Source organism: Paroedura picta, chromosome 1 (assembly GCF_049243985.1).
Source record: "Paroedura picta isolate Pp20150507F chromosome 1, Ppicta_v3.0, whole genome shotgun sequence".
Taxonomy (NCBI): Eukaryota; Metazoa; Chordata; class Lepidosauria; order Squamata; family Gekkonidae; genus Paroedura; species Paroedura picta.
In genome coordinates, this window is record NC_135369.1 from 123088379 (window position 1) to 123106766 (window position 18388).

The 18388-nt window shown below is 40.7% G+C and overlaps 1 protein-coding gene across 4 annotated transcripts in view; it reads right to left on the reverse strand.

Annotated features, from left to right (window-relative positions):
* Window positions 1-3191: 3191 nt before the first annotated feature.
* Window positions 3192-18388, reverse strand: part of FIG4 (FIG4 phosphoinositide 5-phosphatase) — a 96580-nt gene continuing 81383 nt past the window's right edge. For 3 of the 4 annotated variants that reach the window (XM_077302416.1, XM_077302397.1, XM_077302401.1), the window contains 3 exons: window positions 11615-11697; window positions 10622-10708; window positions 3192-8499 (listed from right to left, as the gene is read on the reverse strand). In XM_077302416.1, the coding sequence (XP_077158531.1) occupies window positions 8322-8499; window positions 10622-10708; window positions 11615-11697 (348 nt within the window). In that variant the 3' untranslated portion in view covers window positions 3192-8321. Of the gene's footprint in view, window positions 8500-10621; window positions 10709-11614; window positions 11698-17597; window positions 17675-18388 lie in introns of those variants that run through there. The other variant, XR_013225212.1, reaches the window with a different exon arrangement.

Sequence of the window (18388 nt, forward strand, 5' to 3'; positions counted from 1 at the left end):
GAAAAGCAGGCTGGATCCATCCATTGAGAGGGAAGTCTACATGTGATCATCTGGGACAACCAAAACTTACAATTGAAAGAAAATGTATGATTCTCAGTATCAGGAACCGGGGATTAGGAAATAGGGAAAGACATAATTATTGGCTCCTGCTTTTACCTCTTCCTCCAATATCAGTGTAGCCATTGTCAATACACAAGATACGGCAGAAAATGGATCATGAGTCAGACCTACAAAACATGGTTGCACTGACCTGCCACTGATGTTTATCAAGTGCTACTGCTTGTAGTCCATTCATAGGAACTACACAATGTATTACTGGATGAACATCAGTGACAGGTAAGTGCCATTATGTTTTGTAGTCATTCATGGGAACCACACACATGGGTCTGTACAGAGCCACAATGATGTACTAAGTTTTTTTTTAAATAATGAGCTCTATGATCACTCAAAGTGGTGGATTCAGCCATGAAATCAGACGGCGAATAACACTGGGCTGGAACGCAATGTTAGGCATGAGTATGAATATGGAAGAGTAAGGCTATTAGCCTTAATACAAAGTGCCAAAAGGTATACAGAAGGCTGCACGGATTGTCCAAAAACATAGAAAAAATTTGCTCCTCTTAATTTTTCTTGTTTCTTGACTTGTATAGTATTAATCCAACAATAACCAGACTTGTATAGTGTGAATCAAACAACTGCCAAAATGGGTTCCAGATAAATCAATGTTACTATATCCCATTTTCAATTTACTTCTTCCTCAGTGTTATTGTCTATAAAATAATATAACAATGAATTACTATTTACCCAATTATTGCATGCTTTTACATTCAACCTTGTATTACTGAAATCTTACCTTATATATTGTCCTAAAGGTATCCCCAGTACAAGTACCGGGTCATGTCTGACCCTTGGGGTGACGCCCTCTAGCATTATCATGGCAGACTCAATACGGGGTGGTTTGCCAGTACCTTCCCCAGTCATTACCATTTTTACTCCCCGGCAAGCTGGGTACTCATTTTACCAACCTTGGAAGGATGGAAGTCAACCTTGAGCCGATTGAACTCCCAGCCTCATGGGCAGACCTTTAAGACTGCATGTCTGCTGCCTTACCACAAAAGGCTCTTATATATTGTCCTAGCCGGCTCTAACTCTCTAGGAAGTAGAAGAAGAAGAGTTGGTTCTTATATGCTGCTTTTCTCTACCCGAAGGAGTCTCAAAGTGGCTTACAGTCACCTTCCCTTTCCTCTCCCCACAACAGACACCCTGTGAGGTGGGTGAGGCTGAGAGAGTCCTGATGAGCCCAAGGTCACCCAGCTGGCTGCATTTGGAGAAGGAGCAGGGAATCAAACTGGGTTCGCCAGATTAGAAGTCCTCACTTCTAACCACTACACCAAAGCAGGGTGATATGACCATATATGTTCATGCTGACCCACCCACTCTCTCCCAAAATGGCCAATGATGGGCCTGAAGGGGGTGGGAAACTTATAACATTAAATGAATTTTTGTTTAAACACTTTAATGTTGGTATGTTTCTTGTAAGCTCCAGTTGCGTGGAAAGGCAGCATAAAAATGATTTCAATAAATAAGAAACAAACCAGCAAGCCTGAGAGGCAGCAAATGCATCTAGACAGACCACGGCAGAAAACTGAGTAACAAGAACCAGCTGAGGTTTCCAGAACTACTATACAGCATCATGAAAATTCAGATGACTGCAGGGTTGTAGCAGTGGTTTAATAAAGCAAAACAAAACTCTGCAGAGCTGCTTTTAATTACGGGGGCAAGAACTGGCCAGTGTTGGGAAAGTGGCACTCGCCTGAGTGGATGGCACTTGCCTGAATCAAGTGCCCAGATAGCAGCTGGGAACTCGTAACAGCATCAGAGTTCACTGTCCCCTCCACCCTCAGATATAGTTAAACAGAAGTAGAAATTGATGACTGCTTGGCCAAATGAAAATAGGATGAGCTATGTTCAATTTGCTGGGGCAAAATAGGACTATAAACACTCATAAAGCTACCCAGCCATTGAAGGCATATAGGTATTAATTGTAGTAGCTAGTATAATACCACCAATAGCAACTTCCATGGTCCTTAATTTTAAGACTTTTTAAGAACTGTACTTAGGATGCTGCAGAGGGTGGATGTGGATTCAATTTTTTTAAAAGCCCATAGCCCCCTCCCTACTTCCCTAGCAATCTGGTCTCCGTATATTCCATTTTTATAAAATATAAGTAGAATTCTTTCAGGACCAGTTCACAGTTTCCTCCAGTGGGAAAATGTTTGTTTCCTGAAAGTGAAGGCATAATTTTTTAGCAGAATAATGTCTCACTGATTATAGTTTTGAGGTATGAATCTCCAGTGTATGCACTTATATCTACTTGTGTAATTTCCTGCCCTCAGGATACAGAAGTTGCTTCTAATTAGTTCCTGTCTTCAGCTAAGTACTCAGGCATGAATAATGAATCCTCATATCATGAGTTACACACACACAAAAAAAATTCTTTTGTCTGTGGCATAGCCCTAAAGAATCACAACTTTTTGGGCTGCCATTTTGTCATTTGGGTTCACTTCAAATTTGAATAAAACATGATTCCAGTGGCTCTTTAAAGAATAATAATAAATTCCAGCATCCATTTTTGCAAGTCAGAGATCACTTCACATATGGATGAAGTGCAGAATGCACACTTCACACATGGGATACAGTGAACTATGACTCAAGGTTTAACATGCTGATACAGACTGAGAGTCAAACTAGACATTATGAGTGACCCAGTTTGGGATATGGGTGCCCAACCTGTCAAACATAACAATTCTCATAAAGTGGGCTTACACCTAATTACACTTAAAAGTGCACCATAACTTCGGTGGGCTTCAGGGCACTGCGAGGGAGAAAGAAGGTTTCCGGCATCCCTACCATGTCATTTTCACCAGTGGCCCTTTCACTGACCAGTGTGTCCTAAAATAAATGAAGTCAGAGAACAGGGAAGTAGCTCCTCCTGAAGCTGCTTTTGTTTGCAAAAATGGAGTGCTGGGTTGTTACCCAAATTGCGCTTACACGTGCCTTGAGACACGTATATTAAGCCAAGGCGAATTAGCTGAGCAGTAAAAGGTGGGGTAACTCAGCATTAAAGGATTGATTTCACCTGTGTTTACGGGGTAATTCAACCCTAAAGAACTCAAGGCAGACAACGTAGGTAAATTGTAACAATAATAAGAATAGTCTTTATTAGAAAGAAAATAATAAAAGCATAAATATATCTAACACACTAACAAGCAGTCATATACAGAAGAATAGGGTGGGAGAAGAGGGTCCAGTATATAGGCAAGAGAAAGCAGGCTGTATGGGGACCATGCAGGGTGTTTCAGATGAGTCCCATATCCGAAATACATGGGGGGGGGGCGCTTGCTAAAGCCACTGTTTATATAGGGTTTGGGGGGCTGGCCTATGTGCTGTAAGTCAGGTGGGAGGCTAGTTGGAAATTTCTACTGAATCTGGTGTTGGGCAACTGCTGGCTCAAGCTGGAGATGGCTCTTGATGGCCCTAGACAAAAGGAACCTATATATGATGCTGTCTATTGACTGGATGGGCTTAGCCCCTGACAGAGCGGCCAAGTGTGAAGAGACAAAGAAATTGGTCAAGAGCCCCTGGCCAAACCAGTTCTGGCCAGACCATGCTATCAGCAAAACTATGGGGTGGTGGGGGGGGAATTAGGCACCTGAAATTCCAACTTGTAGCAAAGGGCAAGCCGAGGCATGTCCTGGTTTCCAAGATGGATTCTGCTCTAGCAGTGTCTTGTCAGGGTGTTTCAGTCTGTTCCTGTGTCTGGCTTGCTCCCAAGCCTAGATGGTTGCAGTGTACTACTGGTTTATGGAGTATAGTGTGCCAATGTGTGAGGCAGGGGTGCTTAACAGGAGGCTGAAACCCCTCCTCCCTCCTCTCACTGCTCTAGAGCAGGGGTAGCCAACCTGTGGTCCTCCAGATGTTCATGGACTACAAGTCGGCCTGATGTGTCCATAAACATCTGGAAGACCATAGGTTGACTACCACTGCTCTAGAGCACAACACAGTACTTTTTAGGAGAGTAAACTACTTGATATGAATCATCACACGTGGCAGCAATTAGGCTTGGTGTCTTGTGTCACTCAAACACCTAGTTTGGCTCCAACATAGCAACCCCTTAGGAACACAACCTACCTTTAAAAAAAGGAATATTACAAATAACTATGTCCAGTTGTTCAAATGTTTCTAGTGTGTTTTTGTGAAGATAAATCCCAAAGCTCATTGTCATCTAGGCTTTAAGATGCAGTTGAGGCATTGTTGCTTTGCATAGCATTCGTTTGCATTGAATAAAACCACATTTAAGCTAACATATACAACGGACAGTCTGCATCCAAAGAGCTATTTTAAGGAAAACCGAATTCCAGTGTTGTACCACCAAGTGCTACTGTACTTTTAGTTTAAAGAGGCAAGAGGAAATATGTCTGAGAGAGAAATCCAAAGTCTTCTTGGTAAAGTTGTCATATGGTCTTTTGGGTCCTAGCAAGTGGAAGGAAAAGGTTTTTTTAAGTATATGGGGCAGCTGATGCCCAGTATTCTCTTTCTGCAGCTGATGCCCAGTATTCTCTTTCTGCAGATACAGTGCATAAAAAAAATGCTTCAGTGAATAAAGAAAAAAAGGTAACCAAGACAGCATGATTTAGTAAAACAACAGCAGATTATCTGGCCTAAATCTACTGCCACATCTTCCGTATCAAGTCACTGCATGACTAAAATATAAATATAACATTTTTTTAAAAACAAGAGGTACACATAATGGAAAATACTTCTGCTTGCAAAAAAGAATGGGCAACTTTTACATCTATAGGGTTCTGGACTGAAATAATCATACACAGGGATGCTCCAACACCTATCATTTGGCTTGTGTCCTATTCACCAATTATAAACTGTGTCATAGTATCCATATTATGTCCTGATTATTTGCTAAAACAGCTAATCAGTCCTTTTGGGTTCAGTTGTAGTTCACAAAAATTGGAGAAATAAAACTGTCCATGTTAATAGTTAATGCCAGGCACTTTCCCAGTTGTGAAAACAAATAATTAAAAGAGACTGTTAATTCTTTTATTTCTTTTCAAAACTGGGAAAATCAAAAAGGACTGATTAACTGTTTTAGCAAAAAATAATCATATGGCATAATTTGGATACTATGATACAGTTTACTAATTTGCCATTAATTTACCTTTTCTATATATCTGTACTCTCATGATCCTTGTTCCATTTTGTCTGAGGAAGAGAGCATGCACACAAAAACTCACGCCTTTGCTGGTCTTAAAGGTGCAACTGGACTCAATTTTTGTTGTGCTACTTCAGGCCAACACAGCTACCCACTTGAATCATGCAATACAGTGTAATTGGCTTTTTGTTCATGCATATTCTCTCACAGTCTGATTGAGTACTACTCCACATTCACTCAGCGTAACTGCTCCATTCAACACACAATTATTAAAATACATAGTTAGATCACTCATAAATCATATAAATCAGTCATCAATAAACATTGTGTTTGAATAAAACTATACCCTTTGGTGTTTGCTTGAGTAGTCTTTAGGGACAGTAATGGCCACAGACAAGTGAACCAGGAACATCTGTGAACATGTTGTTTTGGGAAAACCCAATGCAAATCAGCTGGTCAACACAAACTGAACAGACTGATTTTCTCTCATGCAATCAGTTATACAGTAAGCATAACAGCTGAATATGTTCATGGCAAAATTTGCAGAATCCCTAATATAAAACATTAATAACCAGTGTGCTTACACTATCATAACCTAAATAAAACATTAGATCAAAAGATGGCATATTATCAATATACCACAGGGAGCTTATCAACACATAATAATTTGAAAAATGTATCCCAAACATATTTATTTAAAAAATAAAAAATCCTTCAGATCTCTTTTTCAAGAATTATCTACCAATTAATTTTTTCTTGGACTGCCAAATCTATTAAATTATCTACATTTACAAAAATTTAATGTAAGGAAGAAAGGCGGTAAGGTTGGCTGCTAGAAATAAACTACATATAGCATGACATAATTTACAGTTTCAGATGGCATTTACAACAAATACAGTGACATTAGTGTATTACAGTACAGCCAAGTGTTTCTTTTTCCATCCATTAATAGATAATCACTCCCATACAAATGGAATTTGAGTCTTAAGTCTACTAAAACTAGATGTGGCTGTACAGAGAAATGGTGACCTTAGATTGGAACGCACTGGAACATGTGTGCTCCTTTTAAGCACTCTATTCTTTCTCAAAGAGAAAATGTTTGCTGAGTAACACTAGCTTTTTACATTTAAAAACCCTTTAAAATGAAATGAGGGTAAGATCTGCAATCTTTAAAATAAGCAAATTAGATTTTATGGAAGTCTGAAGAGTAATAAATGCAGGAATGTGTGTGAAGCAACTACTGTAAATGGCCAGAACATCTTGTAGTGCCAGATGTTTACTGCTGGCCAATTGCTGTTAACCTAGGTGTAAACTGCACGGAGCTTTTATTCCAACCCCAGATCGATTCAGTCCCTGCCCTCTACACAGAATGCAATTTCCTTTTGGATTTTGGGCAATTTTAATTTTCCTTCTGCAGCAAGAAGGATTGATCCGGAGTGACCCTACATTTACTGTGCGATATCTCAGACTGCTTTTAATCCTGAATATCCAGCTTGGGAAAGAAAGCTCCGTGATAGAGAAGCTCTGTGACACGCTTGACTTAAAGGAGAGCCCCTAATTTCTCTCAACTTCTGTTGGTCTTGGATTTTTTTTCTGCCTTCTTCGATCCTCTTACCCCCCACTTCAAGAAAAGAAAGGATGTTTTCCTCCCTCCTCTGACTTCTTGGATCCTCTCCCCCCTTCAAGAAAACAGAGAAAGAGTCTCCATTTGCCTTCCCCCCCCCTCTTCTGAGCCTCCCTAACCACGTGCAGAAGACTTTCCTGTTTCAATGGGGAAGGGGGGGGGGGGGAGAGAGGAAGACCCGAGTTCAAAGCGATCTGAATTCAACAGGATTGACAATGGAATAAAGAAAGTAAGTGAAGACTCTGCCCTAGCTTAGAAAGCTGCCTGCCACTTAACCTATCTTCAGACCTGACTGGCTGCTTACCTGTAATGTGGCTTGGATTAAATTTGATACTATACAAGAAGCTACTTGCTGCAGTGCAGACAGGAGCTGTGGATTGGCTTTCCAACTCTCCTATGTTTTTGGTTTTTCTTCTTCTTTTTTTTTTTTAGCCTCTGCGTCTCCTGTGTATCAAGATTTCTCCTAAGATTGCCTTTTAAAGACAAGTTCATTCTCACAGCAATAAAAGCCTATATTTTGTAGAAGAAAATTCTTCAAAAGGCAGACCTTTCACAGATGGAGATTAGACCAATTTGACTAAGAGCAATGACATCTGAATGTCAAAACAAGACTTGTTTGTCAGTGGCAACACATCCATTGTGTGCCAATGAACAGAGGAGTTACGGAATAAAGCTGAATTCTTCATCAAACAGGTATCCACTATTACTAGTAGGTCCCATAACTGCAACTTGCAATTCTTGATAAGAAAGTTACCATTCCAGAATTACAGCCTCAAGTATATAAATGCAGTACTCCACATCACTGGCATGTTCTCTTTATTACCTAACAGCAAACTACATTTTATCAAATAAAAATTTAATGACATTCAATTTTAATAAGGAAGTTCTAGAAATTACTTTACAACACTCAATAATGTTTCAGTAGAGGCCACTATGATTCTGCCCAAAGAACGAGTAAAGAAAAAAACTCAAATAGTTTCAGATTCTCAGAAAGATTAATTTTCTGCTACTCAAAAAAATAAAATATGGGAAAATTAACTTCCAATCCTGCCCAACAACCATCCTCAGTGATTGTATCTAGTACCTTACATTTTCTTTCTGACACAATGACTGAACTAACCCTTCTTTGTGAGTACACAATATATATTTTGGTGAGTTTAAGGGGGATAGAAACTGCATTTCTATACTACTTAGTATTACTAGAAGTCCCCACTGGCTATATTACACTGGCAACATTTCTCCTACAGTGTCTTAAGAAATATACATAATTAAACAGCAGAATTTATATGAACAATTTACAAAACCTGTCAATATCTACTCTTTTTCTTCCAAATGTAGTCTTTTTCTTTTTGTTTCTCTTCCATCTCAACAAAAGAGAATTTCTATTTAATGCTGCAGCTCTGCTTCGCAGGCATACCTGGAGTCCTCTTTCAAGGCAATTTTTGGGACAAAGATTAATATAGACATTTTTCACATATATCTGTTTCTAATGTATTCTCGGTACATGAGGAAGTCTTCTTTTCCCAGAGGCTGCATGATGCCTTTGCCAGCCTGGATGTGAGCATGAAAGATTTCAATAGATTTCCTGTCAACTTTAGGAGGCTGGACTTCATAAATGTTGTCTTGGGAAAAAGCTGAGATGTGTGTTCTGTGAATATTTTAAGAACAACAACATTCAATTAGACTCCAGATAAAATACAGAATGGGAGATAAAACAGAAAACCTGCTTGGTAATTCCTTCCAAAATGCTTCATTAGTGCAGAATCAAACAATACCCTTTGCTGATGGCACCCAAAATCAGAGGTCCTCAATGTGTGTCATAGGCACCATGGCACCCGTCAACACTTTTTCTGGATCCTGTCAAGTGTTTTTTTTTTTTTAAGTCAGGTGGGGCTTTTGCCCAGAATGGCTTTGATTGGAATGCAGAGATGAGGCAATCCCAGTGTAGAATAAATAAGCAGAGAACTGCTGACTCACTCCACAGTGGGATTGTATCATCTCTCCATTCACCTATAATATAGTTCAGTTAACCTTTTGGAAAACCCTTTTCTTTTGGTTTACCCATGAGAACACACATTCAGAATTGAACCTCGGCCCAGGACAAGTCTTTGGACCAGCAAGGCTTCCCTTTAGAATGCGACCCCCTGTGTGCCGCTCACAGAAGGATTCTATGAAAATCCTCTCCCCCTTTGGACCAGAGAAATATTCCAGTGTCTCCAAGCCAATTACTGTTTTTATTTCCTATTCTACATGCAGTGAGTTTCTTACTGTAGTTTGAACAGTCCCATCAAGATGAGGTTTCTATCTTAATATGTTTTACAAGGACATCAGTAACCAGTAAATATTTTCTTCATAAGCCCTCCCAATAATATAAGCAGCACCCACAGTTTTAATAGACAAATACCCTCTTACCCGCTGTTGTGGTAATTGCTAGGAAACCACAACAGTATTTGTCAGCCTTCAAACCTTGTCAGTAAAAGACAAAGTGAAAGTACTTTTCAGTGCTTTTTTTTATGTCTGAAGAAGGACTCCTTGGGGCGAGGCCTGTCAGCAATCACCATGTGATCTGCATGACTTTCCCAGGCCTGACTGCTTAGCCCTGTTCAACAGCAGCCACCCCATAGGCCAGTATGGTTTGGTGGTTAGACTACGATTTGGGAGATGCAGGTCTGAAACTCCACTCTGCCCTGGAAGCTGGCTGCGTGACCTTGAGCTAGTCACACACTATCAGCCTCCCTCAGAGGGTGTTGTAAGGTGCTTTGGATTTACATCGTGGAGAATGTTCTGCATACAGATCAATCTGGTTGTGGGGAATATCTTAATACAGTGTATTTGTTGTTCTCCTAATCTAGACAGTGGTTCTCTTACTAACGATTAGTAATTCTGCTCCACCACCACAATCGCACAGTAACTGAAAAATATCAATACATAAATGGAAAAAATTACTAAATTCTATTTTAAAGTTACCTTCATACTGTACATTGTATCATCCAAAGCCTTCCAAGACTCTTATACAGCAACCACAACTTCTGCTACTGAATCCTATGGGCCCTTCCATAAAGATCCAGCAGCCATAGCTAGGAGATTTCTACTCTGTAAGACGATAGCCCCTCCACAGCTGAGGCCAACATAAGACGGAAACTAAAATCCCAAGCCACCACTTCAGAGAGTACGATGAAAAGGTGGTTAATACGGCTGTTTTTCAGCTATTATGATAAATATATACAGGGGGTACTCAGCCATACTGCTGTTGTACCATTGAAAGACCAGGCCCCAAATGCAATTGTTAACATGTAGGACAAGAGGAGATAATTAGGTTGGAAGGGCCCACACAGTTATTTCCATCACATGTTCTTTAAACAATGCAGAAGTGTTTTGGCTAAGAGCACCCATCCCACTGCTGAAACATATAAAGGCCACCATTGTGTGTGCTGATTCAGCATAATAAGGTACAAAGTGGGCAGTGATATCCACCAGTGCAGAAACTTGCTCAAAAAGTGAGGTTTTCTTTCAGACAAATGGAAAGCTTTGTTTAAATCTTGTTTATTTTTTAATCAATTATCTACCATTTATTTATTTAATCTTCTTTTGATGATGGTACTAGTGGACTGTAAGCTATATATGACCAGACAGTGTGATGTGGCAGTAAAGATGGCAAATGCAGTCTTGGGCTGTATCAGCAGAGGCATCACATAAAAAGCACCAGATGTCATAGTCCCACTGTATACCACATTGGTCAGACCTCACTGGACAGTACTAACAGTACTTACAAATGTATAACTCCATCTAAGTGTTTAGGACACAGCTGTTGATGAGCCTTGTCTTGCTTGTGTTGACTCTGCCCCAACTGAACAAATCTGTGAATAGAAGGTGAAAGTCACCATGAGAAAAGAACTTTCTGAAATAATATGTGAAATAATGAAAATGACATGTCTCTTTCAGGCTTTGTAAGTGTCATGCAGTTTTAAGTAAGAGACATCGGGTTCCTCAAAGGGAAGCTGGAACATACACCACACTTTCCTGAAACTAATATTTTGGGTGACTAATGCAGGCGTTTGAACTAAGTCTTAAAAATAGCTACTTCAGTGTGGCACTCATGGAGGCCCTCCAAGAGTTTCTGTTCCTATGAGCCTCAATCATTAGAGATCTGCAGGATCAGATAAAAGGCCCATCTAGTCCAGCAATCCTGCTCACCACAGTTGCCAACCAGATGCTCCTGAGAAGCCCACAAGCCGAGCACAAAAGCACAGCCCTCTCTTGATATCACACGCCAGGAACTAGTATTCAGTGGCATACTGACTCGGAATATTTGGGTCTCTGAACACCCATTAAAGCCCTCTAAGTGAATGCCCATCACTACCCTTATAAGGCAATAGTTGTCTTTGTAGTGTATGTATTAGCCCTGTCTGACCTGTATTCTTCCTTTCTTCTTCATATTCCTATAGGTCACAGGATTAGAGGAAGAAAGGAAGACCCATTACCACCAAAAGTTTAGTATGTTAGTGTAAAGAGGCACAAGGTGAATACAAGCAGACATGTACCATACCACACATAGAACTATTTGGTAAACTAATAATCTGTAGTGCCCTGCCAAGTGCTAAGGAGAATTTATTACTCTTCTTCCTGAGATTCTCAACTAATTCACCTTAATGGGGGAGATTAAACATTAACTCCACCTCTTAAATCAACAGGAATTTAAACATAAGCAACTGCATGGAGTTTGCTTTTTAAAAACTCATTATATAAATCAGAAACTTGAGTACCTTGTGTATATGCTGAGATCATCTTCTGAAGGAGATTCTGAGAGACTGATCCCATAACCATCTTTTATGGATTGTACTACATTCTGCATGAAAACAAAATATTTCATCACAACCTTTCATTTCTATCTCACCCCTCTAAATTTCAATGTGGCTTCTAAGAGAATGTAACAAGATTACTAATTAAAAACTATGTTAAATAAATACAATAGACTCCACACTAGCAGTAATACAGGCTCACTGTGTCTACTCAATAATCATGTGCCTTCTAGAAGTCGTAGATTGTACTTTTTCCAGAATAATCAATGGATACTGCATGATCTCTCTTAATGAAGCTCTTCTAACTGTGAATATCACAAAAAATTAGTAAAGTATTTCTCTTACTATTGCTGTCACAATGAATTCATATCTAAATTTCACACCTTGCCTACAGAGCAGTTTATATACTTTTCATTCTCCAAAGTAATCCATATACAACCAATAAATTAGGCTAGTGCCTACAAAAACTCGAGCTACATGAAAAGCTGTCATCTGGAACTCATCGGGAGTGGGTATTGCTTGTTAATCATAATGGCTGGATATTCAAGCATATAGCTCTTCTCCAGCCCCTACCCAGAGGAACCCATAGCAACCAAGATCCACTCTGTTGCAACTGCCATGGGAGCTTCTATACCTTGCAGGAACCTTCTGCTTCTCACCAGTGATGGAGTCATCTTGTGTGGTAAGCAGACAAGTAGGCCAGCTGCCCAGCTACGTGGGCTGTTCCCTCACAGTTCAAGACAAGCTGAAGAAGAAGGAGGCATCTGAAGATGACAACTGCCAGCAGTGTCAGTTGTCAGAATTATTGGAGGCATTTGAGTTGGTCAGCTGTAGAGGTAGAGTTGGGTCAGGTGTCACATGACTGAAGAGGCACAGATATGGTGGCTGAGAAGGAAGAGCTTGCTCTCTAGTGATGCTAGTTAAATGAGTGTTCGGGATAATCAAATACAGGATAACAAAGCTTTTACTGCATAAATGAGTTAGACACTGAGAAACCAGGTCACCTCCTCCTCCTGTTACAAGTAATAAATTATTATTTTAAACAAACAATATACTACATGGAATTTGAGGAATTATACTGCCAATGTAAATTATGATGGCCTTGTCTTAAAGGGGTTTCAAATGTCAGAATATTTTCACAAAATTAAAACTATTCCTTTTCCTTAATGTTAATCTGAGGTGTTCTCATATACACTCATATATCACTGTGCAAACATTATAAAACTTGAGTTATCTATACACACAAAATGTTTGGCAAGACAGATTTGTTTCTGACAGCTACTATTACCTTATTTTTGTTAGATACAGAATATGCCACCTTGGTGGAATGTAAAACAAATAATTCTTTCTGTTCCCTTCAACTAACTTTCTGTACATGGTGAAGTAGGAGCTGTGGAAACACTGGAATTCCATTGGCCATTATCTAGATTGCTAAGCTGGCTGTGTTTCTTTCTCAGCAGAACACTCAATAGCTTCCTGTCTCCCAGGATAACTGAGGGCATTTCCGCACAGTGGTCAAAATGACAAGACACTTGTGACCTGCAAGAGTATGATATTAAATCACTCTATTCCTCCCCTCCACACTTCAAAGCCTTCTTCCACATCTTCCCCTTCACACACGCTGTGCAAATAGCAAGTGAGAGATGTGCTATTTCATTCACCACTTCTTGGTCTGTCAATCAATGGGGCCAACCAATTGGTGGTTTGTTTGTTTTTTTACTTCAGACGTACACGTAATAGTGCATATTCAGTTCAATGAAAATACATTGCTACATTATTTAAGGACCCCCCCCCCCCCTGCAAAAAAACCATGGCCAGCAAGCGGAGGGCATGGCGATGGAGGCAGACCCCTTCCCCATTATTTAAAATGGCCGAAGGCTCCCGGCGAGCTCCCAGCCACCCCCCCAATTATTCTGGGCAAATTAATTGTTGGTGGTTCACATGCACACACCATTACTCCCCCCCACCTCTCGGAGAAGGAGGTATCCTCTTGCCCTGCCTCCTTCGCTGAGCAGGAAATGGAGGGGGGAGGGAGTGAGGGCAGGACAAAGCTAAGCAGCCTATAGCGCATTTCACCCTCCATACCTCCTTTCCGCTGGCTTCCTGCTGGTTGTATGCGGTGGATCATGCTTTTTAGGGTGGTGAATCTTACTGTGTTGGTCTGAAGCAGCAGAACACAGCTGCGGAACTACTGGACTCAAAAACTGTTCATTTTTTTTAAAACAGAGACTCTGGTGAGACCCCAGCCCCCAAAATATAGCTAACTAAAATCTAGAGACAATCTAAATAGTTCAAATAAATATATTTATCTTAATGTCTGTTTGTAATTTTCTAAATATTGTGCTATTACATTCCTCATAAATAAATGGCAATAGCATCATAGAACTGAACTGAAAATATTTATGTGGACTCCTAACATTGTACACTTTGGGTTTTTAGGTTTAAATAAAGGCTTCACAATATTATTTTGCTCATGTACCTGTATTTTGTAGTTGTTGGGATATTGTTTACAAAAATAAAAAAGGATGCCTTTTCTTTTGAGGTCCCTAAAATGTTTATTATTCTTTAAAAGAAAATGCACATTTAGGAAATACACATGTATAAATTAGCTACAAATGTTATATTAGGATGGATGTGTCAATGTTTAAGTCTTCATACTTTAATTTCATCCAGCCACAATGTTTAAAAAAGTTACTGGCACAATTTCTGTTATCTTACAGTGCCTCCATTGTTTTCCGATAAGCTCCCCGTGAGTCATTTTTCCCCATTTACAATGTGTGAAGGGTAGACAAGGTGAGCTAACTTAGCAACAGATCAAAGTAATTCAGTGCCATGTAGTCAAGAACAGATCAGTTGGTTGTGGGTAAGAAAAGGCTAAAGATGACACTAAGTCAAGAGACAGAACAGCAACAGAGATGGCGAACAAGTGCAAAATAGAGACAGTTTTCATACTGAAAAATTGAATTGCCGTGAGTATAAATCATTCATATGGTGCCTAAAAAAGTTTAAGATGTCTTCAGTGCAAGATTCTGCTTTCTTAAGCATGGTTTTTAAATGAGAGGACCAATTCAAATTATAGGTTAAAACTATTCCCAGATACATAAATTCCTTCACTTGTTGGATTCTAACATTATCAACAGACCATCGGTATAAGGGAAGGTTCCTTTATTTCTGAAAGAGGAGTACTTTGCATTTACCATAATTAATTTTTAGATCTTCAGAATGGCAATAAATTGCAAAGTTGTCCAATAATCTCTGGAGTCCAATGCAATAAATGGTCTCTCATAGAGAATAACAGAGCTGAAACTGGGATTTGGAAATATTGGAAAATATCAATATTTTGGGGGTTTAATATACCAATTTCTTTTGCATGCCCCTAATACCAATCATTTTGGATACCACTGCTTACTTCCTTCCATCATGAGAACTGTCCACTGATTCCAACTCTTTGCTTCCTGTTATTTAACCAATTTTTAATTCATAAGAGAACCTGTTCTATGATCCCATGACTTTTAAGTTTACTCAGGAGTCTTTGATGAGATACCATGTCGAAAGCATATCGAAAGTCCAGATATACAATGTCTACTGGGTCACCATTGTCTAATTGCTTAGAATCATAAAATCATCGAGTTGGAAGGTAGCTACTAGTCCAGTCCCCTGCAGAATGCAGGAAACTCACAATTACCTGCCCACCCACAATGACCTCATGTCCAGAGGATGCCTCCCCCACAAAATGCTGAATCGCTGGCCAGTTTGGCTTGGAAGAAATTTGCCTCCTGACCTCAAAGTAGCAATCGACATTTCCCTGGGTATGCAAGAATGGGCCACAATAGCCAAGCACCAACACAATTCCTTCTGCCCACTCACTTACAATCTGCCTAAATTCACAGAATTAGCATTTCTGTAAGATGGCTATCTAGCCTCGGATTAAAAACTTCCAATGAAGGAGAACCCACCAGCTCCCGAAGAAGCCTGTTCCTCTGAGAAACTGCTCTGTCAGGAACTTCTTTCAGATGTTTAGCCGAATATTCTTTTGAATTAATTTCAATGCATCGGTTCTGGCCTCTGAGGCAACAGAAAACAGCTCCATTCCATTCTCTATATGACAGCCTTTCAAGTACTTCTTTCTCTGCTCCCCTACTTATCTCAACAACCTTTTTGCCTTTCAAGTACTTCAAGATGGCTTAGTCATCTTCTCTCCAGGCCTCTTAGTCATCTTCTCTCCAGGCCAAACGTTTGCTCCCATGTCTTGATCTCCAAAATCCTTCACCATCTCTGTTGTCCTCCTCTGAAAATGCTCCAGTTTGTCTACATCCTTCTTCAATTCTTGTACCCAAGTATTCTATACACAGTATTCTAAATGAGGTCTAACCAGAGCAGAGTAGTGGTTAGACCTCCCTACCTCATGCAACCTGGATACTATACTTCTCTTGATACAGCCCCACATCCCATTTTGCTATTTTAGCCATCGAATTACACTGCTCACTCATGTTCAGTATATGGTCTATTAAGACCCGTAGATCCTTTTTGCATATCCATCGTTGGACCCCCAGGACCCGGCCAGCTACCGCCCAGTTTCGCACTTGGCGTCCTGGGTAAGGTAAATGAAAGGGCCATGACAGATCAGCTCTTGGCATTCTTGGATGAAACTTCAGCTATTGATCCATATCAGTCTGGCTTCCGTCCTGGCCACAGGGTGGAGATGGTGCTGGTCGCCCTGATGGATGATCTCTGCCGCCAGCTGGATCAGGGTGAGTTGGCTGTGCTTGTTCTGTTAGATCTGTTGGCCGCCTTTGATGTGGTTGACCATGAACTGCTGGCCCACCGCCTTGCCGGGACGGGGATACAGGGCACAGCTCTTAGCTGATTATGCTCCTTTCTCCATAACCGGACCTAGAGGATGGCTGTGGGTGATGAGTTGTCACGCTCCTATCAATTCCCTTGTGTTCCTCAGGGTGTGGTGCTCTCACCCATGCTTTTTAACATCTTTATGCGCCCTCTGGCCCAGCTGGTGCAGAGTTTCGGGCTGAATTGTCACCAATATGCTGGTGACACCCAGCTCTAACTCTTCATAGACGGCCTACCTGGACTTTCCCCCGGAACCATTTGTTAGATGTTTGGAAGCAGTGGCAGAATGGCTTGAGAAGAGTTATCTGAAAGACGCCTCAAAGACAGAGGTCCTGTGGCTGGGAAGTAGGAGGACAGGACAGGAAGTGCGTTTCCCTGTCCTGGCTGGGACGCAACTTGTGACCACACCCCAGTCCAGGAACTTGGGAATGATCATAGCTGCCTTGCAAACCCTGGAGGCACAGGTCAAGAGGGTAGCTAGCAAGGCATTTTTCCACCTTTGCCAGGCTCAGCCACTACTGCCCTACCTGTCCTCTGAACACCTGGCCACTGTGATCCATGCGATAGTCACCTCCAGAATAAATTTCTGTAACTCGCTCTACGCGAGTGTGTGGACAGGCATTCTTCTGTGCCTTCTCCTCCAGGAGTGCTACCAATTTGCACTTGGTGCAAGTGTATTTAAAGTTACCCTGAGGTAAAAATACAATCATGCCGGAGACAGTGCATGTCACAGCTTCAGATCCATCACCAGCTACACCTCTTTGTTCCATTGTGGGAAGAACCACACCCCTTCTGAAAACTCTGGAACATTTAAAGAGTCTCCTGACTTGATCCATAAGGCAAGAGGCCTTTAGCTCTTGACATTTTGCATGCACCTGTGGTGAGCAAGAGCCTTTAATAGCACAAAGGCCCACCCAGCAGAGGGTGGAGTTAGCAGTCAGCCCCAGGAAAACTGCCAACTAATGCAATTCAGCTAATGTAATTAGCTGCAGTTGCCTACCACCCAGGCAAAGAACAGATAAAAAAGCAACACTCAAACAGCCCCCACTCTTCTGCAACCTATACACACTCACACACTAAGAAAGAAAGCAACACTCACCAATAGCTCCTGAGCTGCCATTTTCTCCTTTTCCCTCCCCAGCTGTTTGTTCATGTGGAAACTTATCAGAAGCTTTACTAAAATAGAGATAATTTATGTCCATAGCATTCCTCTGATCCAATAAGGTAGTAACTTTCTCAAAAAAAGAGATAAAGTTAGTATGACATGACTTGCTCTTCAGAAAGCTATGTTGAGTCTTAGTAATCACAGCCATCTGCTATAGCTTCTCAGTGACCAACTGTTTGATGATTTGTTCTAAAATTTTGCCAGCTATAGATGCCGTGCTGACCAGTCAGTAGTTACCCAGATCTTCCTTTCCCCCTTTTTTGAAGATAGGGACAACATTTGCCTGCCTCCAATTTTCTGGCACTTCAGCTGTTCTCCAAGAATGGTAAAAAATGGGCAGAGATTCAGAAATACATATTTTATTACCCTTGGATACAATTCATCTGGAATAGAGAACTTAGGTTCATTTACAGAAACTAGGTGTTTCTGGACTACCCCTACCATGACTCTAAGCTGCAACTCCCATCCCTCATCCCAGCCTACATGTTACAATTCCCATCCCATCCCTAATGATTCTGTCATGTTGAACATGATTTCCCTCATAAGAGAAGACTGAGAAGAAGAAATTGAGCAGTTCAGTCCTCTCTTTATCAACTGCCTTCTTGTTCTTGCAATGATCGTACCATGTCCTTACTCTTTTTCTTACTTTGAACATAATTAACAATTTTTTGTTGCTGCGTTTAGCATTTCTCACTAGCTTAAGCTCATACTGAGCTTTAGCTTTT